The sequence below is a fragment of the Patella vulgata genome, chromosome 6 (assembly GCF_932274485.2).
Source record: "Patella vulgata chromosome 6, xgPatVulg1.2, whole genome shotgun sequence".
NCBI classification, from domain to species: Eukaryota; Metazoa; Mollusca; class Gastropoda; family Patellidae; genus Patella; species Patella vulgata.
This window is the reverse complement of record NC_065884.2, coordinates 53,133-77,135: the sequence shown is the minus strand read 5'-3', so window position 1 is coordinate 77,135 and position 24,003 is coordinate 53,133. Positions and strand designations below refer to the sequence as shown.

Sequence of the window (24,003 nt, the reverse complement as noted above, 5' to 3'; positions counted from 1 at the left end):
TTGATTATTAATATGTTTTAGTCTACAGTATTGATTGCAACACTGCCTTTATCGCTTGTTGGCCATTTTATGGATTGCTGTCACTTTTAATAATTTTAAGATAAAGGTGTGACTCCTTTCCTTATTTAAAGTAAATCATGTTCTATAAAGAAAACATGTTTTAGCCTTTCGCCTCTAGTGGGGAAGCTTATGGATATCCATAATTTTTATAATATCCATAATCTTTATGGCGGAATCTTTCAGATCCCCACTTTGGCAGAAAGCTAAATTGTATTGTATCCTCTACGGTTTTCAATTTAAATTAGTACATGCTTATTTTTCATATGCTTTTAATTTCATGCTGCATTTTATTAAACGTCACCTTTGGTGGCCTTTTCAATTTCAATATTGTGATTGTTGTGATATGGAAATATAGCATAAATGACTGCTTACTGAACAGATTGTTTTCCCAGATATAACTAAGACCCATATTATATGAATCTTTTTTTTTTATATTTACAATTATTAACTCATTAAAACTTGATTTTAACAATACATTTGTAGTTGAAGCCAACTTATAATAAAGTATTTGAATGTTCTAACTTTTCTGATAATATATATTGGATAACGATCATGTTCATAATAAATCATACAAGTATGTGTTTATTGGCGAACATTCATCAGCTTTTTGAAAAATGAACTGTGAATTCTTTCTACGTTATGAAAGCCTCAGATTTTAGATCCGTAGCTTAAAAGATAATCTATCAAACATTTGCTTCAAATCACTCTCCAGCCATTCTATTCGCGAGTTGTTGGATTAATTTGTACCAGAGACTTGAACGATGAACAAAATCAATAAAACAATAATAAACACGTTAATTAATGTACAATTAATTAATGTTTGTAAAACAAAAATAGCGTTTATAGTGGAGAGACCTTTTCGAAAACCAAATTGTGAATTTGTTTTGACGTTATTAAGTTTATCAAATGTTAATATCCTTGTATTTAAAATTGATGTAAAAAGTTTACCAAGGTAACTTGATACGGTGATACCTCTATAATTGTCTGGTACAATGTTACCTATACACTGGTACAATGTTACCTATACACTATGAAGTTGAATAACACCCAGAGCTTAATATATTATTGAAAAATAATAATACACATGATAATGAATTTATTTCTACAATGTATAAATAATTTATTTACCATGTTAACAGTGCCATACGCTTTACTAGCTTTTAAATGTTTAATGGCCGTGAGTATTTCACACCCAATAATAGGTCTATCCATGTCTAATGGCCGTGAGTATTTCACGCCCTATAATAGGTCTATCCATGTTTAATGGCTTCCAGTATATCACTCCATATAATAGGTCTATCAATATATCTGCACACTACAATGTTGATATGCTAGTTAATAATTGTATTACAATATGCGAATACTTTAGGTCAATTAAGCATATTTGTGATTCACGGTAGATTAAACAATACAGCGTAAATGTATTTAATATTTAATATATCTGTTGAACCCATACACGTGGTTGACACGTCGCGAGAAACATTCCTGGTATTTTAAATTTAATAATTCCGATCATATTGTGTTGAGTTTTTAGCTGTTTTCTATTGTCACTGATCAACTGGAAATATGTGACGAGAATGATATGATATAAATCCATTAAGGTAAACAGATTCATAATTATTTTCGGTAAAGTTTTTGTTTCTCTTTTTCGAAAGGTGCCCTGTTGACAAAATTTAAAAAATTAAAACATGAATCATGGATAAAAAGATTTATTCTTCAGACGTGGATCGATGATTCAAAGATAATACTGATGTCACTGTGGAATTTATAGAAAGTTAACTTTGATTATTTTTGTTTGTTTGCAATTTACATGAGTAACATAAACACCATTTGTTATTTTATCAATGAAATGTGTATTCATTTAATGAAATAATTTGTGTAATAAATACTGTATCGTCATTTCCATTTTATTTTAACGTTTCAGCCGTGAATGTAAACCGTTTACTTACATCCCAGATCAGTATCAATTAGCCCACATAGTTACAGACACGAAACATTTATTATATTCAACCCGGTACATTTTATTTTAACGTTTCGGCCTTGAATGTAAACCGTTTATTTGCATCCCAGACCAATATCAATTAGCCCGAAATATTTATTATATTAAACCTGGTAAATTGGTTAAAATCGACATTATGCATTTAGACCAATTGATGGTCGACATAGGTGACTTTGGTTGGTACCAAATAGCCATCGTGGCCTGTTACCTGTTAACAAAGATTCCTGTTGCCTTCACCATGATGGAAATGGCTTTCACTGGGTTTATTCCTGATTGGTGGTGCGATTCCACAACATCAGATCTCGTAGCCTATGACAACAACGCGACATCCTACTTAGTTAACAATGGCAACATCAGTGGTTTGAACCAATGCTATGGCTCCGGCAACGCAACAAATTGTACACGAGTGTTTGATTTGAGCAAACGAACCATCGTGAATGAGGTAATTGTATATTTGATTAACTTTTCCATCAGTGGCTCTAGATTGCGGAAAACTCGGTGTTTTCATCTTCAATAAAAATTGCTGGGTGGATTTTAACAAAATTTGGTTGATCACTGGCAAGAATGTTTCCTAAAAGGTTATTTGGTTCGAAAGGCGTGGGTTCATGGGCACATCAAAGAGTTACATTTATCGTATTTATTGATAGATATTTTGCACGATTCGTGCGTATACACAACCTTTCACGTGATGTTACTTGATGCAATAGACAATCGAAAGCAGGAGCTTTGATTGGGAACATTTATGAATTTGACATTTTTTCGTCCAAACGGATTGATTAATTTCAACCAAATCTGACAAGTATGGGGATTTTGAATTTCTACCATGTTGGATTTTCAAAATTCATTTTTAAATCCAGAAACATCGAAAACCATATGAAAGATATAATAAAGTCATATCTTACGAGATAGTGACTGGTTATATACGGGGACAATGCCATTTTATTACCAAATTCGGCAGCCATTTGGACAAAAATGGCCGGTACTATTTGAAAATTGTTTTTTTAAAAATTGGTTTAGTCAAATTTGTTATTTCCGGAAGATTTCGCTACTATTACCACTTTGTATTGTAAGATTTTAATAAAAAAAAAATCTCTTTATTGTCTCACCACTAAACACACTACTTAAAGATATCACTCACAGAAACTTCCTGGTGACCGCCATATTGAATTATGTTAATTACCTCATTTCGACTCGCAGATGTTTCATTTTATTTCATTCGGTTGTTTTTATTTTTACAGTGGGACCTAGTATGCGAAAACAGATGGATAAGTTTTACAATTACAACTGTTCAAATGTCAGGCGCGTTAGTTGGAGCAACTGTTGTAAGTTATACCGGAGACAGATTCGGTAGACGCAGAACACTATATGTCATACAGTTTCTCCATATCATCTTCCTTGGTATTTCTGCGGCGTCGCAGTCTTGGCGTGTATTCGCAGCCATGAGATTTGGTATCGGATTTTCAGGTGGTGCCACGATTGTTGTGAGTTTTCCGGCTTCCATTGAGTTCGTTGGAAAGAAGTGGCGAGCGTTGCTAGGGGCATATCCAGTCTGGGCTGGAACATCCCCATTTCTACCACTGGTCACCTGGTTGTTCCCGAATTGGCGCCATTTTAAGATCATCGTCTGCATTATCGCTTTTCCTATTTGTTTAGGTTTCTTGTAAGTTACTTTCTTTATTAGGAGAGAGAGAGAGAGAGAGAGAGAGAGATGGGGTTTAACGTCCACTCGACACAAACTAGGTCATTTCGGGACTAACATATGGTTTTTAATTAAATTTTTATTTCAATAATTCGCTTGCGCGTAGGGTCTTTAGCAGTGGGAGGAAACCGGAGGACCTGGGGAAACCCACGAGATTGGACAGGCGACCCTACTCCTTGTCACGTACAACCGGGGATTCGAAACCACGCCAGTTGACTCAATGACAGGCTTATGATACAGCACGCACGTGCTAACCATCCGGCCACCCAACCCCCTTCTTTATTAGGTTATCTAGCTGAATTCCAATCTTTGATATAACTTGTTGCTGAATTCCAATCTTTGATATAACTTGTTGCCGTATCTAGGCTTTGATATAACTTGTTGCCGTATCTAGACTTTGATATAACTTGTTGCCGTATCTAGGCTTTGATATAACTTGTTGCTGAATTCCAATCTTTGATATAACTTGTTGCTGTATCTAGGCTTTGATATAACTTGTTGCCGTATCTAGGCTTTGATATAACTTGTTGCTGAATTCCAATCTTTGATATAACTCGTTGACGTATCTAGGCTTTGATATAACTTGTTGCTGTATCTAACCTTATCAATTATATGATGCCTCCACACAAAAGGACACTTATTCGTGGGTTAAGCTCAAATGTTCAATGGGGTAAACCTTAGGAACAGCCCTTGCTCAATCTTTGAGGTGGTGTTCAGACTCTATAGCCACAGCACAAACAATTTCAAGATCGAAATTGACCTCGCAAAGAATTAAACTACATGTATTTAAAATAAATAGTTTTAGATTTTCTTATCAGGTTATACAACACAAATTTTAATTTTAGCATGTCATGTATACACTGAAAAAACACTTGTGTTGGATCTCAACACAAGTACTTGTGTTAAAACTAATCTACACAAGTTATGTGTTGTTTTGCATTGCATTAACACAAACTTGTGTCGATTTATAAAATCTTGTGTGTTTTTTCATATCATTAACACAAGTAATGTGTACCTTCCACGATTTGTTTTCTTTTTAAGAAAAAAACTCCATACAAAGTCTGAATTCGGGAGTCGTCAAGTTTTAAGAAAAGTAATAAAGGGCTTAATTCACATCTCGAAAATCACTGGAAGGGAGTGAGTACCAATTAATCAGACATTTGCCAGACAGACTTGAATGTTAATTGGTGTTAAGTTGTCTGTATAGTTAAAATGTCTGTCTTTTTTTATTGACCCAATAAACTGATAGACCAAATGAATATATAGTGTACATGTGATTTTCAGCACCCTGGTGTTTTCGAAAATTGATTCAATGTGCAATGAACAAAAAAAATGAGTAAAACTCTTAATAATGTAATTGGTTGATGTAATCGAAATTGGACAGTATTGGTTAACTGAAAAGTAACCAATCAAATTTAATTGATCATCCACGTGTATCTCATAATCGACTTATTGATATAATGGTTCTCCAAGTTATCTATACTTTTTGTCTGCGATATCACTTCGGTGGAAGCGGGCGTAAAATACAACTAACTAAGAAGAAGTATCTATACTTTAGTCATTGCGACAAATTCTTTCTTTGATATTATATCAGCGACATTCAGTTAGATGTAGTGACGTTAGCATCAACAGAGTGCTTTAGCCGTGATATTTTTAAAAAAAAAATTATAATGGTCACATAGAATACCAGACCGCAGGTTTGTAAATTTTTACAAAAAATAAAACCGTGTATTTAATTTAGCATGTATATATTGCTTCTATGTATATAATAATTCGTTTCGTTTAAAACAGTCAGATTTAGAACCACTGCCACTGACTGCACCGAAATTCTATTTATATAATGGCGCCACAAAGAAATTTTTTTTGATGTGTTCTAAAAGTGTTCCGCTAATTCAGCAATCTAATGAATCTGTCTTAATTTTTCTGAAATCGTGCTTAATTATTATTAGCTAATCGGCGCTACACCGTTGTTCAAATACTTATAATTGCAAGAAACCCCCGACTAGGACCAGCAGGTAAGAATCTGTTTTGATTTTATAGTAATGCCCGGTTGCAATTATTGGCCGCCATCTTTGATTTTTATAGACGTTCGGGCCAAAAAAAAGGAGAAATGTATATCCAGACATGGACTATAGCTAGATACTAACTTTTGTGTTAGTTGTTTATTTGAAATGTAATCTTAATATTTCTGTAAAAGAAAAAAACAACAACAAACAAATCAGCCTTTTTTTATATCAATGTCATCAATGTGTAGGCCTAATAATTAGACTTTCAATGATTCAGAAGTTTCTCTACAGTTTCATTATTTTTTTTCCAGTCATTGATGTTAGCATATGTACTACACAAAGAAAAACAGGTAACAGAATTTCATTTCCTTTTAATATATTTTTTAAATAATGGCCAATAATTGTTATTGTATGTAACAGGAAAAGTATTTATCTCTGTAGAGAGAGGGCGAGTAAATGGGGTTTAAAATTCACTAAATTCACTTGACACAAACTATGCCATTCATTTCCTTGTATTAAATTGGTCGAATCAATGATGGGTTAGTTGTATTTTACGTCCGCTTCCACCGAGGTGATATCGCAGACAAGGTCGAATCAAGTAGGCCCATGCTTTATGTCCTAGAATCAAGTAGGACGGGTAGTCTTCTTCCGTTTCCGCCCTTTTCCTGAACACTGTCTCATTCTATTGCCATCTGTGTATGTTGTGTTATATTAATTCTGCATAAACCTAGAGTTGTTGTTAGTGTTTGTCGGATAGATCCTTTATACTTACTGGCGCTAGGTAATTTTGATGCTAATATTGTTCAATTTTATTTGAATGATTTGCTTGCGCGTACCGTAGGAGTGTATTAGAAACAGTGTTCGCGCAGGTTCGAGAACGGCTGAAGAACATGAAAACACTTTCATGAGTCTCGAACATGAGAGAACGGTATCCATGGTAACAAGATGAATTAAATTTATACAATCTGTTACGATAACTTGTTTGGTATTGACTTCGCTATTAGGCATACTTATGATAAATTATGACTCCATTTTACTCCTTTTCAATTCTTTGGATGACGATTACATCACCTTTTGATACGCCCACATGGAAATGTGGTCGCATATTGTCATCGCCCTCGTCCGTAGGTTTGTCCGTCGTCTACAGACCTGATTATTTTGAAATTGATATGTTGTTTATTTTAATGAGATGAATCCTATTTAATTTCAATAATTTCCGTTAGTTTCTTCTGGAGTTATGGCCCTTGTTTCACTTTGTGAAATGCATTTGCATCTTTTAAATTAGTAAAACGAAGACGTCTATTAAATTTCTGCGATTTCCGTGAATTATGTCTAGAGTTGTGGCCCTTGTTTCACTTTTTCGAACCTTGTGGACGCGCGAACAACAAAATTATCATCCGATTTGTATGCATTATTTAAATTAGTAAAACACAAAACAAAAAAATCTGTCAAATTTCAACAATTAAGGCCCTTGTTTCAGTTTGTAGAACCTTTGTAAACCCACAAACGACAAAAATTATAATCTTTTCTTGTAAATGCCCACATTACCTACAAAAGAATGAATATGCGACAATCCCTGTTGACTGAGCAAACGATTAAACTGCTGTGGGCATATGTTTCGTTGCCTGGCAACCTAACTTATTTGATGTTATACTGGCCACATACTACATCCAATTTTCGAACGGTATTAAACTTTTAAATTAATAAATGCACCCATGATGCTGTTTTCTCAGCAGTTATCGATGCGTCGACCATGTTTGTTCTCCCTCACACCAGCTATGAGGTAGTGTGGGATTTGAGAACGGGAACGTGTTCGTGAACGCATTCCAGACTGCTCAAGTCCGACAAGAACCCATTCTCCGTCCGTTCTCTGCACCGGAACACTGTTTCGAATACACCCTAGGGGTATTTAGCAAAGGGAGGAAACCGGAGGACCCGGAGAAAACCCACAAGGCTGGACAGGCGACCTTATTCCTAGTCACATTCAAGTGGGGAATCACATAATAATGGCCTATTTCAAATAAGATATTTGCATATAAAGAAAGTAGGCCTACAGCCTCTTTCAAATGTGATATTTGCATATAAAGAAAGTACAAACTTAAATCGTCAGTACTGGATAAACTAGCCAAAGGATTCGGCTGAATCAATTGGCGCTAAACTTCACCTAGTTTATCCACTGACATACGCCCGAATCAAACATGTTTAATATATTTGGTCGAATTGTATTTGAGTGGTGTGTCCTGCTGTCCGCTTCGCCGAAGCATTCGTCTGATTTTAGAATTCATTAGCCAATCACCACTCATTTATATCGAGTGGGTATCACAAACTAGCAGTCGAACTGTGACACGGGTGCTACAGCCAACAAATTCCAACTACCATACTATCGGCTTAAATGCACGCCAATTGGACCTCAGGTTTTGTGTTCCATTGAAACTACTAGAAATGAAATGGGGTTTAACGTCCTACTATTTTGCTCCGAACTGGGCTAATGAAGACAGGCATACACCACACAGTGTGCTATGAGGGAAATTTTGCCCGGACAGCGGCACTGCGGTCTATCGAATTCCAACTGTCAAGGGATCTTTTACGTGGACGCCAACGTGTACACGGGACCTCGTTTTTTCGTATCATCCGAATGACTAGACAACTGTCCTTGTCAGGCCCTCCATCCTGCATCACTGACAAGGGGGAACCACGCCGGAAAATCTGGGTGAACTTTCTCGGCCAATGCAGGGATCGAACACCCTACCTCCAGGCTAGCGAGCCAGCGTCTTACCCACTTAGTCACCATGACGACTAGACAGGGAATCCATGCTAAAAAATCCAAATGAGCTTTCTCGGTCAACACTGGGAGCAAACCTACAAACTCCCGGGTAGCAAGCCAGTGCCTTACACACTAAGCCACATGGCTCTCTTCTAATTACTGTGACAGTCCAGTCACATGACAAACAAGGGTTATTAAAACAGATTTTCACGGCTTCGGTAAGATCTTCGGGATTCAAATGGTTTTAGATATCACACAGTTTGTATATGGTAAGGTATCTTAAACAGTTAATTACATGTCACATATTTATATTTTTCAGTTTCCATATTAGATGCCATAGCAAATCAAAGATCATATAATAAAATAAGTCAAAAAACCCAAATATGGGAAAAAAAGAGCTGAAGAAATGGTGATTTGAGCACCTATGATTTCTCATAGTTGTTTTTTGAGGGTGAGTGTTCAATTCTAATAGAAAAGATTGTTGTTGTGGTATTTTAGAATCTCACCATAATGTGTTTGGCACAATATAGCCCGGTTGGAGCTGATGTGACATAAACCTTAATTTCATTTTATTATTTGGAATTTAAAATTCAGTTTAGTATAGTAAAACTGTGAAGTACATGTATGTGCACAGACAGAATCTTACTTATGTCCAGATACATGTAGATATGACTATCTCATCTGTGGGGACCTACGGTGACCAAGTGGGTTAGACACTGGTTCGCATATTTTAAGGTCGCGGGTTTGCAGTAAGACAATGCAGAACGGAGGGCCTTACAAGGACAGCTGTCTAGTCGTTCAGATTGAACAAAAAAACGTGGTCCCGTGTACACATTGGCGTGCATGTAAAATAGCCCCTGGCAGTTAGAATTTGATACAAGAGTAGGCCTTAGGGTCACGGTACCCGGCAAAATTTCTCTCATAGCACACTGTATGGCATATGCCCAACCTCATTAGCCCAGTCGGAGCTGAACAGTAGGACGCCGAACCCCATTCCATTTCATTTTTTTCATTTTGTCTCATCTGTGACAAAGCAAACCAACACATTACAATACAATGTAATTAAATTAAAACTTTCATCTTTTAACTGTCGAGTCGATTTAAGTCAACTAATACATAGTATGTTTTTTTTCTCCGTTAACTACATCAGAAAGATCAAGACAGTTGAAAATGGCTATTCATATTATGGAAACTTTTTCTCACAGAGCTTGATAATCAGGTAAAATGTAAGTAACATACATATTTGTATTTTTAATCATCAACTAGTTCTATACACTTGCTTGGTAATCTAGTTATTCTTCTTGGGGCAATGCCTAGGACTCAGCTATTTCAAGTACTTGGCATGCTTGATTTTTGCCAATCACATCCATTACAGTAAATAGCAGTAAAATAATGATGGACAATATTTTACTTTTCAAATAGATTTCAATAGATTTTAAAGGGTAATATCCAATTTGTTGTCAATGGAAATAAAATAAGAATGGGTCCAAAAATAATTAGACATTGCCAAGTAAATAGGTGCTGCCAATGATGTAGTAGGGAATCTGGATTTGCAGACAATACATGTATGAACCGGGTGAATAGTTGACCTATTATGAGACTTCAGTCCCAAATCTCAAGACTTTTTTCTGACTTGGCCTGACAATGACAGCTGTCTAGTCCTTCCGATGAGACGAATATTGGAATGCACGTAAAAGATCCCCTGGCAGTTGGAATTCGATATAAGAATAGATGATAGTGCCGCTGCCCGGGCAAAAATTCCCTCATAGCACACTGTGTGGCATATGCCCGTCATTATTAGCCCAGTATAGGAGCAGAACAGTAGGACGTTAAACCCCATTTCATTTCATTTTTCTGACTTTTAACCCATTTGATTTGAGCATAATAATCTGCCTGGGTCTTTAAGTGGACAAGACACAATAAGCGTTACGCAAAGTTGAAACCAAATAGAGACTCAGTCTCGATGTGGCAAAATAAATTGTTTATTTAAACATTGTATTCTTATTGCCTACTTTTTATTTTTTAGGCTGGAACACCCTTGAAAGAGTATTTGGTGTATGATAACAACAAGAGAACCCAAGCATCAATTTATTTTATACTTCTGGGAAAGAATGCATTTGACCCAATTTTTAAATATTTATTTTTTGTTATTAATGTTAAATTTTCTTCCAAAACACAATTAGATTTTAATTCTCTTCAAATATGTATGTATAATATAGCAAGTAAACTGACATATAAATCACTTAGAATTTGGTCGGAAATCATAAAGTATTTAATAGGCATTACTAGAAACCAAATGTAGATCAAATACACCCAGAATTACAAAAAACCTTGACCTACATTAAGGTGACTTTCCCTTGCTTATGAAATGAAATACGTTTTAATATCCTGCTTTTCTGTGTTCTTAGAGTGATTCTACCCTACCCTTATATCAAATATTTCAACTGTCAAGGGTTCTTTAAAGGGTACCCAGGGGGGCCGAATGGTTAACACGCACACATTTGATCAGAAGGTCTGTCATTGATTCAAATAATTCAATTTTCAAGGGTTCTTCAAAGTGTACGCAGTTGGGTTGGTTTCAATTCTGGGGGGTGGGGGTGGATGGCCGAATGGTTAGCACGTGCATGCTGTATCATACGGCCTCCTGTCATTGAGTCAACTGGCATGGTTTCGAATCCCCGGTTGTAGACAAGGAGTAGGGTCGCCTGTCCAATCTTGTGGGTTTTCTCCGGGACCTCCGGTTTCCTCCCACTGCTAAAGACCCCTACGCGCTAGCGAATTATTGAAATAAAATTAAACCATATGTTAATCCCAAAATGATCTAGTTTGTGTCGAGTAGATGTTAAACCCCATTTCTCTCTGTCTCTCTCTCTTTTGATTCTGGGCTTGTACCCAATTATCCCTTGCCATATCCAACACTGAAAAGTGGGAACTATGCCGGAAAATCCAGTTGAAATTTCGCGGCCAACGCCTTATGCTCACTGAACCACTGTGGCTTATGACTTGTGATTGTATATAAATCTTTTGTACATATGATATTTTTTTATTTCAATCCTGTAATCTTGATGCTTTGCTTCTTTTATTTATAAAATATTCATTTTGTTTGGGGTTTTTTTAATGAGGAAAAGGCTCTACATCATTTTATTACTCCTGCAAAATAGAGCAATTTTCTTTTGTTAGTTTTCTGTGTATGCTAGTTATTTCTAGATGCCTCACAAATCACTTGTAGTGTGATTTTGTAGCATTTTTCAGTTTTTGAAATTGTTTCAATTTAGTGCATAATTAATCTTATTAGTGCTTAGTTTGGATGTTATTAAATTTAGATATATTTGAATTATATATTTTGGGGTATGGGGTAGGGATACTGTGTACATATCTTTATATTCTCAGTTCTTGTTTTGGGGTAAAGAACAATTTAAATAGCTATTTTATATTTTGTGATGGGTAAAGTGGGGGGGGGGGGAGGGGTCATTATATATAACACAACATAATTTGTATTAGAATTGAAGTCTCTGTTTTTCTGTTAACATTTCAAATATCTATTTAGTTTTGATGTATTAATTTACTTTTTCCTATGATTTTATGAATAAATAATAATCTTACAAAAATTTTTTTTGTTTCCTTCTTTTATCAAACTTTACAGGTCTAACAGAGCAAAGAGAGGGGTCCTGCATAGAAAGGTTGCTATGCTGGATATAAATTGGGGAAAAATACAACACAAGTTTTTGATGATGGTTATACACAAGTTTGTATGAAACCACACAAGTTTCAGAAATTTCAACACAAGTTTCAGAAATTTTAACACAAGTTTCAGAAATTTCAACACAAGTTTCAGAAATTTCAACACAAGTTTCAACACAAGTATTGTGTAGATTTCACACAAGTTTCAACACAAGTTTTGTGTTGTTTGATACATTTTAACACAAGTTTTGTGTTGTTTGATACATTTTAACACAAGTTTTGTGTTGTTTCAACATTTAACACAAGTTTTGTGTTGTTTTAACACAAGTTTGTGTTGTTAAATAGAGACACCTAACTTGTGTTGAATTTAACACAAGTTTGTGTTCTTTCAACACAAGTTTTTTTTCAGTGTATATATATACTCTTCAAATAAAGTAGGGAATATTGAAATGCAAATACCTATGCAGGTTGTGATATGATAAAAAGTCATGGACACTTGAAATGCTTTGAGAGTATGTTCACAGATGAAGAACTTGTCGCCCCAACAGAACCACTGAGCTGCACGTGCGAAGCGCAATAGCGCCATACACGTGGGAGGGGTTCATTGTCAAATTTGACACATTTGACAAGGAAGGGTTGATGAAAACTGCCGTGTACTGGTTTATCCTGTCCATGTTTGCTTTCCTATCGATTCTTACATAAGATTTACTGTTTAGCGTATCTTTGCTTTAGTATGTTACGTTTAATTTGCAATGAGGCGTCTTCAACATGATGGACGTCTACGTGCTATTGGCATTCCTAAAATGGGTTCTACACAGGCCCTGCGAAATCGAGGGCAAACGGCCAATCAGCTTTCTGTAAACTTGTACCAATTTCAAGAATTCGAGTTACACCCGAAACGATTAGAAATCGGCTACACGCAGCCCATTTGCATGCGCGACGACCGCGTGTTGTGCCTCCATTAACTGAAATGAAATGAAATGGGGTTTATGAAGACGGGCATGCGCCATACATTGTGCTATGAGGGAAATTTTGCCTGGGCAGCGGCACTATCGCCTACTCTTATTTCGAATTCCAACTGCCAAGGGATCTTTTACGTGCATTCCAATGTATACACGGGACCTCGGGTTTTCGTGTCATCCGCAGGACTAGACAACTGTCCTTGTCGGGCCCTCCGTTCTGCACCACTGACAAGGGGAAACCACGTCGGAAAATCCAGATGAACTTTCTTCGCCAATGCAGGGATCGAACACCCGACCTCCAGGCTAACGAGCCAGCGTCTTAACCACCTAGCCACCGTGGCTCCGCTTCCATTAACTCGCCAGCACATGGCAAACATGCGTCAATGGTGTAGGCAGGGTAGAAATTGTGGTAATCGTCGATGGGCGCGTGTAATGTTCTCAGATGAGTCCAGATTTGCTCTGGATTTCACCGGCGTGTAAATGAGCGTCATAGACTAGGCCCAATTCTGGAAAAGGGCTCTAATAAAAGATATTGAGGCATTTTTTAGTAGGATTTGGTATCCATTCTTTTTTACCTATTTTAAGGGTGCTGATTACAAAAAAATAGGATACCAAGCTGAAAAAAGTGTTTTTGACCCTCAAATTGAAAAACAAAATGGCCGCCAAAATTGCATCAAATTGTGACGGGCGTGCACGGTATTTGTGTCTATAATTGTATTAATCCTTTTTAATTTTTGAAATATTTACTTTTCAAGACATTCAAAGAATGCTGATCATAAATAGATAGGATTTCAACCTAAAAAAAAAAAAGAGATCGAAAATTGAAAACAGCGTATTTTTACGAGTTGGAGCATGTTTAGGGGTCAATATCTGAGTTATGCTAGAGTGTGGGGGTTTTTTTTTGGGGGGGGGGGGTTGGGGGGAGTGGTGGGGATAGTCTTTTGTCATATATCTGGCGATCGTGTGATGCCTTTGCGACCGTGAAAGCCTTCAGCATTGCGCGCAATTCTAGTTATTATTATTATTATTTTTTTTAATGGGGGAAGCTAGATCTCAGCAACTATAAGAGATAGAGGTTTGAAATTTGATTTTCTGTCGGAAAAGTGGTGTGCAGCTACTGCTTAAAGCTATTTCGAAATTTGTGCGCATAGCGGAAATGCGTCAAATCTTTAACGTGCACGAAAATTGAAAATCGGCCATTATTCTCTTAATTCTCATTGGATTCTTCAGATATTTACATTTTTGGATAGCTGGAGACATTTCTGAGCAGATAGCAGTTCTAAACGGAGGAAATTAGAAACTTTGTCGCTCTCATTTTTTTGGTGAAAAATGGAAAATTTTCAAAATTTTCTAAAATTTTTATTTTTGGGAATTTTGAAATTTCAGTTATATTTCAGTTATATTCCAACAATATAAGTTTTGTTCTGAAATTTTAGCAGATAGCAGTTCTAAACGGTGGGAATTAGAAACTTTGTCGCTCTCATTTTTTTGGTGAAAAATGGAAAATTTTCAAAATTTTCTAAAATTTTTATTTTTGGGAATTTTGAAATTTCAGTTATATTTCAGTTATATTCCAACAATATAAGTTTTGTTCTGAAATTTTAACTTTGATTTTTCACTTTTTTCGCATTTTGGTCAAATCGTAGAGTTCTTATTTTTTTAAAACGGCCCCAACGATTTTCTGAAACTTCAGGAATATGAAGTTGAAGGAACAAACCAGTCCATGAACTATAAATGAAAATCCTCTAATCACCGGAAGTAGTCAAGAAAGGTATCCAAACTTTGACAAAATTGTGAAAAGTGGGTGCCTGTGCGGAAAATGCGATGTATCAATTGTGTTCTTGACGTTTAGTTCAAGTTTTATATCGTTTAATAGCCAATTGAATTGTCTATCAGATGGTACTTCAGCGACAAGTTTCTATCAAAAACTAAAAAAGTTATATGACTTTGAAAAGTAAGGTATTTTGCGATTTCGAGCAACTTTAGACGCATGTTTCTCGGAAACGCCCACAACGATTTTTTTAAAACTTTCTCAATCGAGAGATAAATGGGTACTCTGTTGTGTGAAACCACTGTATCATTTTTTGAAATGTCAGGGGTAGCCGAAAAATGAGATCGAAAATCGAAAACGTCGTATTTTTACGATTTGGAGCATTTTTAGAGGTCTATTTCTCGAAAAGTCAACATAATATTTTTTGGGAACTTCTTCTACAGAGAGGCCTATCAGTAGTGTTATTAGACTAGGCCCAATTCTGGAAAAAGGCTCTAATAAAAGATATTGAGGCATTTTTTAGTAGGATTTGGTATCCATTCTCTTTTACCTATTTTAAGGGTGCTGATTACAAAAAAATAGGATACCAAGCTGAAAAAAGTGTTTTTGACCCTCAAATTGAAATACAAAATGGCCGCCAAAATTGCATCAAATTGTGACGGGCGTGCACGGTATTTGTGTCTATAATTGTATTAATCCTTTTTAATTTTTGAAATATTTACTTTTCAAGACATTCAAAGAATGCTGATCATAAATAGATAGGATTTCAACCTAAAAAAAAAATAAATTTGGGACCCCCAAATTTGAAAAACAAAATGGCCGCCATAGTGATGTTATTTATGCATGGTACATTATCAACTGAGACTGAATTCTTGTTGATAATCTTTTTAAATGTGATTTTTTCAAACATTTTATAGATGCTAACAGCAGTGAAATTGTTTACCAAGCTAAAATGAATTCTTTTGGACCATCACAAATAAAACAAATTGTTTGAAGAAATTATTTTCGTTATGAAAATACTGATTTGTTTTCATATTAACACATTGTAAATTTATACCATTACACTCTACAACTAAAATGATACTTTTATTTTCCCCTCAAGGTAGAAAACTGCCTTTCATTGGAAATACTTCTATTTTATATCTGCTCAAATTCACGCGAGCTCAGAGAGATGGAATATGGGATCTGCACCTTCAATCCTTCACATGTATGTTACCCTACTTCCTTCGGTATGATCACTACAACTATGGGCGATGTGGTCCTGTATATGTGGCAGATATGAAGACCTTACCAGATGTGGTTCAAGATGAGTTTCAGAAGGGAAACTTTGTAGTGAAAAGATCTGAGCGAAAATTCAATCAAGTTGATCCAGATCAGGCGCAAGAGTGGCTGAATGGCACTGGCAAAAGAGATGGGCATTATCATACAATCTCAGATATCACATTGCAGCAGACACCCATGATATGTTTCACGTGCATCCAAAGGATATTCTCGGTCACAACGAAGCAAAACCAGGACGGAAACATCGAGATAATGCAGACGAAGACACTCTTGTAACCATATTACAGCGTTTCAAAGTATTCACGCCTGATGTTCAACCAAATGTATTGCAAAACATTGCCACAAAAGACCTTGCAACCGAGAAGATACAGGAATCCTTACTTGATGCAAAAGTTCTTGGTCAGCAACAGCTTGATGACTTTGTAAGCTGTCGTCTACTCAGCAGAACAGAATCACCTCCAAGACAAAGTATATACAGCCCATTGAAAAGGAACAACTGCTTGACATCTGGGAACCTGTACGATGTTGAACATAAGCATACCACTAAGAACAATGGAACAGTGATGAAGGCAGATAGAAATGTTCTTCAGCGTCTCATCGTCTCATCTGCAGCTGGACGTGTTGTGGATCTTCAAAACATCTTAAACCATGAACCTATGTCAGTGCCAGTAGCTCTTGCTGAAACCATCAGCTCTCTGAGGTCAGGGAATAAGTCAGTGTTGGGTGACATCTTAACTTCTGATGTGGATTGATGTTGTGTTTGACAGATACAGAGATGAATCGATTAAATCTCAAACCAGACAGCGAAGGTCCCAAACAACAAGGCCAATACGACGTTTTGTGGAAGGTAGAGATGTGCCACTTCCTCACTCATAGACCAACTTCATAGCCTTAACTTCTAACAAAGCTGACCTTGCTCGTTTCTTATCAGAAGAGCTACTGGAAAATGCTCCACATGATAAAGAGGTAGTTGTAGCTGGTGGCTTTGTCGACTAGAAAGAAGTCAAGTCTTCCAAGTCCACTGTAAACCTGGATCAATTAAGGTCAACCCATGAGGAAGCTGACACACATCTTATCCTTCATGTCATCAACATCACCTCAGGCACGGTTGTAGTGGCTGCCTGAGATACAGATGTCCTCCTGCTTCTTTTGGCACATTTTTCATCTTTCAAAGCTGACCACGTCTGGATGTTGACAGGAACTGCCCAGAAAAGAATGTTCATTCCAATTGGTAAAGTTTACAAAACCATACCAGTACATTCGGTTGCATCACTGTTGCCGTTTCATGCACTGGCAGGCTGTGAATCTACATCCTACTTATGTGACCACACTAAGAGATCAGCGTGGATCAAAACTTTCTTGCACAGCTGCGTGTGGCTGCAGAACGCCTGGTGATGAAGAAAGTTGTTTCAATGACAAATCGAATGTGTAGTAGTTGAACTGAAACGCAAGTCAGAAAGATGCCTACTTTATGAATTCAAAATATAATTAAATGTAGAATTTATTGAAGCTAGATATGGTGATTATGCGTTACCAAATTGCAAAGCATGACTTCAGAAGTTTCACACGACTTTTATAAATGATATTTGTCTGTTTCACTTGATAATTTGTGTTGATTGTTGATTGTTTAAGAAAATTTCCATGATATTTTCTTTCTAAAGGATTAAAAGTATTCATGAAGATATGCACTTGTGTATTTGTATATCAATACCTTTTAGGGTACAATGACGTCAGTTAATCAGAAAGAACAGGTTTAACGACTGTGACAGTTTCACAGATGATGATACACTGTGCACACCTACCACTAGTAGAGACGAATATAACGGCCATTTTGTTTTCTATATTTTGTGGTTCAAAAACATTATGATCACCTTGATGTCCAATATTGTTATGAACAGCAGTGTTTTAATGTCTTGATAAAGTCGCATTTAAAAAGAATATAAACAAGAAAACAATCTCAGTTGGTGATGTACCGTGCACAAATAACATCATTTTAGGCGACTATGGCGGCCATTTTGTTTTTCAAATTTGGGGGTCCCAAAGTTTTTTTTAGGTTGTAATCCTATTTATTCATGATCAGCATTTTTTGAATGTCTTGAAAAGTCAATATTTCAAAAATTAAAAAGGATTAATACAATTATAGACACAAATACTGTGCACACCCGTCACAATTTGATGCAATTTTGGCAGCCATTTTGTTTTTCAATTTTGAGGGTCAAAAACACTTTTTTCAGCTTGGTATCCTATTGTTTCGTAATCAGCACCCTTGAAATAGGTTAAATAGCCTGGATACCAAATCCTACTAAAAAATGCCCCTTGCTTTACTTTTATCCATAATCGGGCCTAGTCTATCATGCTAACGTTAACGTCAGACAGCATGACAGATTCGGGTGTGGGTCTGTTATGGTGTGGGGAGGAATCACCATGACTGGCAGAACGGACTTGCATATTGTTAAAGGAAGGGTAACTGGTGTGTACTACCGTGACCACATCCTGACACCGATAGTTCTGCCCTTTGCTCAACGTGAAGGTCGACGTTTCATCTTTCAAGATGATAATGCCCGTGTCCACCGCGCTCGTGTCATGAATGTCTACCTCCAGCGTCACCATATTGTGCAAATGCCTTGGCCAGCCATGAGTCTTGACCTTTCCCCAATAGAGCATGTCTGGGACATGATCGGGAGACGTGTTCGTCGACGTCAACGTCAACCGACAACACTGCAAGAATTGGCCGTGGCACTGCAAGAGGAGTGGGTCAGATTGCCTCAAATTGTGATTGGACGGTTGATTAGGAGCATGCCATGACGAATTGCTGAATTTCTGAGGTTTGGTTGAGCAATTACTCATTATTAAGACAAAAATCATAAACGTCCATTTTGACGTTTGACAGTGTATCTCTTTGCGAGTAAAATGGGGCCGTCAGATAAGCCGCCCATATGAACTGTTTATGTTGATATGTAGGCAATTGGCCTGTTATTAACATACACTAGTTACCTCTAATAAAAACAGCAGTGCATTTCCGCAGTTTTGTATCGTTTCTGAATATCCCCTACTTTTTCTGAAGAATGTCCCGTATACTGTAACAACTGTGTGATTTGATGATATATTTGTTAAAGATACATTCACACGTACAAACTATGCGATTTGATGATATATTTGAAATAAAAACATATTCAAGCTAATTTATCTATCAAAACTTTGCTTTATATCACTTTCAAAATATTTTACTCGGTAGAAAGCTACCCCATGCCACGAAAATCTATTATTAGCCTTGCGTATCACATGACTTGATGAAATATATATTTAACTTGAGCTACTGAGACTTTTTTATTAAAATCTTTGATTACTTTTTAAATTTATTCATTTAGTTTCGTACCAGAAAGTATCCGATGGTTAACGGTAAAAGGAAAATTGGAGGACGCCGCGGCTGTAGCACGTAATATAGCCAGGAGAAACAAAAAACCGATACCGAACACCGACATCTTGGAACTGGTGGCCGAGGACGAACGGCGGATTAACAAAACCTATTCAACTTATAGTCATTTAGATTTATTTCGTAACAAACGAATTTCTCTGATAACTTTACGTGTTTGGTTCTCTTGGTGAGTAGAAAGTCATTCACTCCAAACTCTTCTAGCTATAAAATGATTCGGGTAAAACAATAGTTTATTGCATTTTATAGGTTCCATTATTTTGTTCCAAGTTTACTTCTGTAGATGAAAGGGCTGTTCAGATAGAACCGAGAAAATAAAGCTAGAGGGGTAGGGGTGGGGATGGGTGCTTATTCTATCTTTTTTTAAATTAAAAGGTTCGCCTCCTCTGTTTCTTACTGGTGTCTTATCCTTGGAGTACAAAATATGTCGGGCAATTTTTATCTCAACTTTTTTCAAGTATCTATCGTGGAGATTCCAGCATCCTTTATAGTTCTACTCGTTGTCAACAGGTGAGCCAGTATTACGTTTATTTGTCCTTTTTGTGACCGAATTAAAAACGCCAGTTTTCAAATAGTGAGGACTCATTTTTGTGGATTTTTTTTCCATTTTTGTAACCTTAACCCTCTCTCACCGCATAAAGAATAACCCAGCACATAGTCGAAAAGATATTCTTTTTTTGCAATTTAATCATACCATTTTTACGTGGCAGGGAAAAGTTTGTTGTGTGGCAAAATGCGTGTGTTAAACTACCATACAGTAATCGACATGGTCTCGTGTAGTCTGTTGGCGCACATAACCATGCTGTAACCGACCATGTTCATATTTTCAATATCTGTAACTTCTCTGTTATTTAGAAAACGTTTTGGAAGAAGATGGTCTGTAGCCATGTTTAATATAGGTGTATCTGTGGGGGCATTTTGTGCTATTTTGACGTCTTTAATCGGTAAGTAGAATTGTATATTATAATAGGGTTAGGGTTACATTTGATTATAATAGGGTTAGGGTTAGGGTTACATTTGATTATGGTTACATTTGATTATAATAGGGTTAGGGTTAGGGTTACATTTGATTATAATACTAGAACACTTATTATGGATACAATCACTTGATTATAATACTAGAACACTTATTATGGATACAATCACTTGGTTTATTATACTGCAACGTTTCAATAACATTTCACAAGTCGTTTTCAAGCAAATACCTAATGTACAAATGGGTGAAATAAATATATATGTACAATCAATAATATCGTTAATAAACGAGCTGTATAGACAGGTGACAAAGATTATTGTGATGATATAAAAACTCTAGGTTAATTCAGAGTCACATTTAAATCATTATAAATATATCATAATGCATTTTGTAATACAGTTTTAAACAATGTTTACAATATTTGATATATTTTAATATTTTAAACGTCCAAGTGGCTGTCAACATGGATGACTCGAGGATTGTGTAGGGTTAATTGTGGCTCTCAACATGGATGACTCAAGGACTTTGTAGATTTCATACCTCACGTTATTACACATGCGACTGTACTGACCATTTTCTACTTCCGGTCACTATATTTGTTGTATGTAGTCGTAGAGGGGAATGAAACCAGTCCTGAGCAATCTGCAGGAGTATTTAAATCTACCCAAGACAAAATAAAACTGTTAAATATATTTTCTCGATTCAGCCCCACCAGAACACAAAGCTTATTACGTCAGTATCTGTGCAATGGTAGCGAATTTTTGTTCAACATGTAGTTGGTCATGTTTGTCTCCATTTACTGCTGAATTGTATCCTACAGTTATACGGTTAGTAGACTTGATTATTATACAGTTATACGGTTAGTAGACTTGATTATTATACGGTTAGTAGCCTTGATTATTCGCACTAAACTGAAAGACAGTGCTCGTGTTTTATATTCTAAAATTGTAATTGTGTTCCATATTATGTTGTTGTGTTTATTACGTGTGTATTTTGAGCTATTGGTCCAGTAATTGAATGTGTGCAAGTATTTGATGTACACGTTGACAGATTGTAAGCAAAACCAAATGTTACTATCTATCAACTTACGGCCATTTAAAGGGAAATAACCCGGGTTTCATTCTCTAGATGTATATACAAGTTTTGCGATATTTGTTAAGAATGTTTTTAAGACGTGTAAACTAGTGTACCCATAGTATGTGTGTCCACCGCTATGATTTCTTCTGTCTGTGGACGAAATGTAAACTTCCATCCGCTCTGTTTCTTTATTTTACTATTAAACCACTGTAATCTATCTGATCAGTAGAATGGAATACACATTACACATTTAAAAAAAAACCATATATTAAATCACGTTCTATTTCTCGTCATGTTGATAATAAATATATAATATTGGTTGATTGTAGAAATCTTGGTTACGGTAGTGCAGGAACTGTTACAAGGTTGGGGGGCATCTTCGCCTCACAAGTTATATCATTGGTGAGTAGACAAGAAAAAGGTGTAGGGTGGGGTGTGGGTATGAATGATGCTTACCCGACATATAGTCGTTCCTCGTCAGTACATACCAGCATAGCATACCCCGTGTACTACTATGGTCTCTACTTACCAAAATACTCTTATCCGTGTACTACACTCGTATCTACTTACCAGCATACTCTACGCCGTGTAGTACACTCGTCTCTACTTACCAACATATCCTACCCTTTGAACTACAGTCGTCACTACTTACCAGCATACCCTACCCCATGTACTACAGTCGTCATTCTAACTACTTACCAGCTTACCCTACCCTTTGACCTATAGTTGTCACTCGTCACTACTTTCGAGTATACCCTATTACGGTATTAGAGCGTACCTAGTTTTGCGTGTTATGACCAGTATTAATTCATAGACTCGCCTATAATATTGCTTGTGGTTTATGTTAATACACCATTTCTTTATATTTACAGGCTGTTAAAGGTGGTTATGTCCCGTATGTTATTATCTGTATTCTTATGACCATAGACACGTGTTTTATACTAACCTTACCGGAAACACGTGGTGAGGCGCTCGAAGATACCCTTAATACAGAGAAGACATTTGACCACACATTGTCAGAGGTTAACGAAAAATTACAAACCAAGACAGAGCTTGAAAAACATAATGTCTAAAACATCTAAATGTTAGGACTTTTCACACTATTTCAATTTAGATTGTAAATCACCCACGTGACCTCGATTCATCCAATCAATTAAATACGCAAACATTTGATCTATTTTTAAACTATTATAACAAGAACTCCAGCTCTTTAATTAATACATCTTTAATACGGCAATTTATTCTGAAAATATGACATATAGATATACAGATAAAATAACTCATCACTCAGGGGTTTTAAAATGTGCTATTTATTGCCTTCCACACAGCGTTGATTACCGTGTGGATCAAGAGACTGTTTACGAGCACAGCAGTTAAAAAGGAATAATGAAAATAAATAAATATATACAATGTGTAAAAGGTTACCTTGCTCGGGGATTGTTATTGTTATTCGTTAAGTCAGTTAAGGCCCTCGAGACTTGTTGTTCCACGTTCATATCTCGAGCCTGTGGTGGTGGTGGTGGTCTTGTTTTGCTGTCTCCACTGGGGAAACAAGTTTCGTTCCACAAAGGATCGTCCATTTGTAGAAATCGCCGACTGTCGCAATATACCATTTTGCCCAGCACTGACGAGTACCAACCTAAACAAACAAAGAATAGTCATACCAAATCCATTGTTTCGTTTTAATATTACGACCCATCCTTTTCCCATTATAGACAATACGAGACACTTCAAATAAAATTCACATGAAACTTACCTTGGGTGTTGCAACGCGGACACGCCATTACGGAATTCTGTTGCATATGACCAAGCTCTTTTGCCGCCCCTGAGATATCTTAAAGTAAAAAAGAAGAAACGAATATTAATAATTTATTTTCTATCACTCGAAGCCATGGTGGCTCAGAAGAAGACATAATATTCCTTGCAAGGGGCGTGAACGTCATGCAAATTACACAGATAAGGCGGAGAAATATTATGAAAGCCCAGGCCCATGGCAAAAAGAAAAAAAAATTAAAATCGATCTAGCAGCGCGAGGGCGGAGACTGAGCTATCCCTCTGCCTTCTCTGTGGAGTTCAACCCAATCCGATGATTTCACTTGTTATAACAGTTCCCCGCCGTTATGTCATTTTCGGTTATTCCATAAAAAATCATGCTTTTTGGTGAATGTGAGTATTCCATAATTTAAGTGAGTAGTTCAGTTTTTCACATAGCCAAGTGTATGTTACAGCCTTTGAATACCGATTTAAGATAACGGACCTTGATGTTTATAGATGTAATTTAAGATAACGGACCT

General features: G+C 36.4%; 1 protein-coding gene and 1 long non-coding RNA gene across 4 annotated transcripts; both read left to right on the top strand.

The window, feature by feature from the left end:
- Positions 1–1,532: 1,532 nt before the first annotated feature.
- On the top strand, positions 1,533–23,088 carry LOC126823557 (solute carrier family 22 member 7). 3 transcript variants are annotated; one of them, XM_056101805.1, is made up of 9 exons: positions 1,533–1,661; positions 1,985–2,501; positions 3,298–3,719; positions 19,592–19,825; positions 20,032–20,166; positions 20,512–20,600; positions 21,339–21,459; positions 22,039–22,111; positions 22,582–23,088. In XM_056101805.1, exons 2-9 carry the CDS (start codon positions 2,196–2,198, stop codon positions 22,780–22,782), a joined length of 1,581 nt encoding a protein of 526 aa, XP_055957780.1. In that variant the 5' UTR covers positions 1,533–1,661; positions 1,985–2,195; the 3' UTR covers positions 22,783–23,088. The 3 variants fall into 3 exon arrangements, 2 of the variants coding, with proteins under 2 accessions (XP_055957780.1, XP_050408423.1); XR_008788501.1 differs by having other exon boundaries at positions 20,032–20,600; XM_050552466.2 differs by lacking the exons at positions 20,032–20,166; positions 20,512–20,600; positions 21,339–21,459; positions 22,039–22,111; positions 22,582–23,088 and having other exon boundaries at positions 19,592–19,970.
- On the top strand, positions 4,646–11,978 carry LOC126823558 (uncharacterized). The gene is made up of 5 exons (XR_007681214.2): positions 4,646–5,773; positions 6,076–6,114; positions 8,848–8,979; positions 9,679–9,754; positions 10,555–11,978. It is a non-coding gene; the product is annotated as an uncharacterized LOC126823558 (long non-coding RNA).
- Positions 23,089–24,003: the final 915 nt, after the last annotated feature.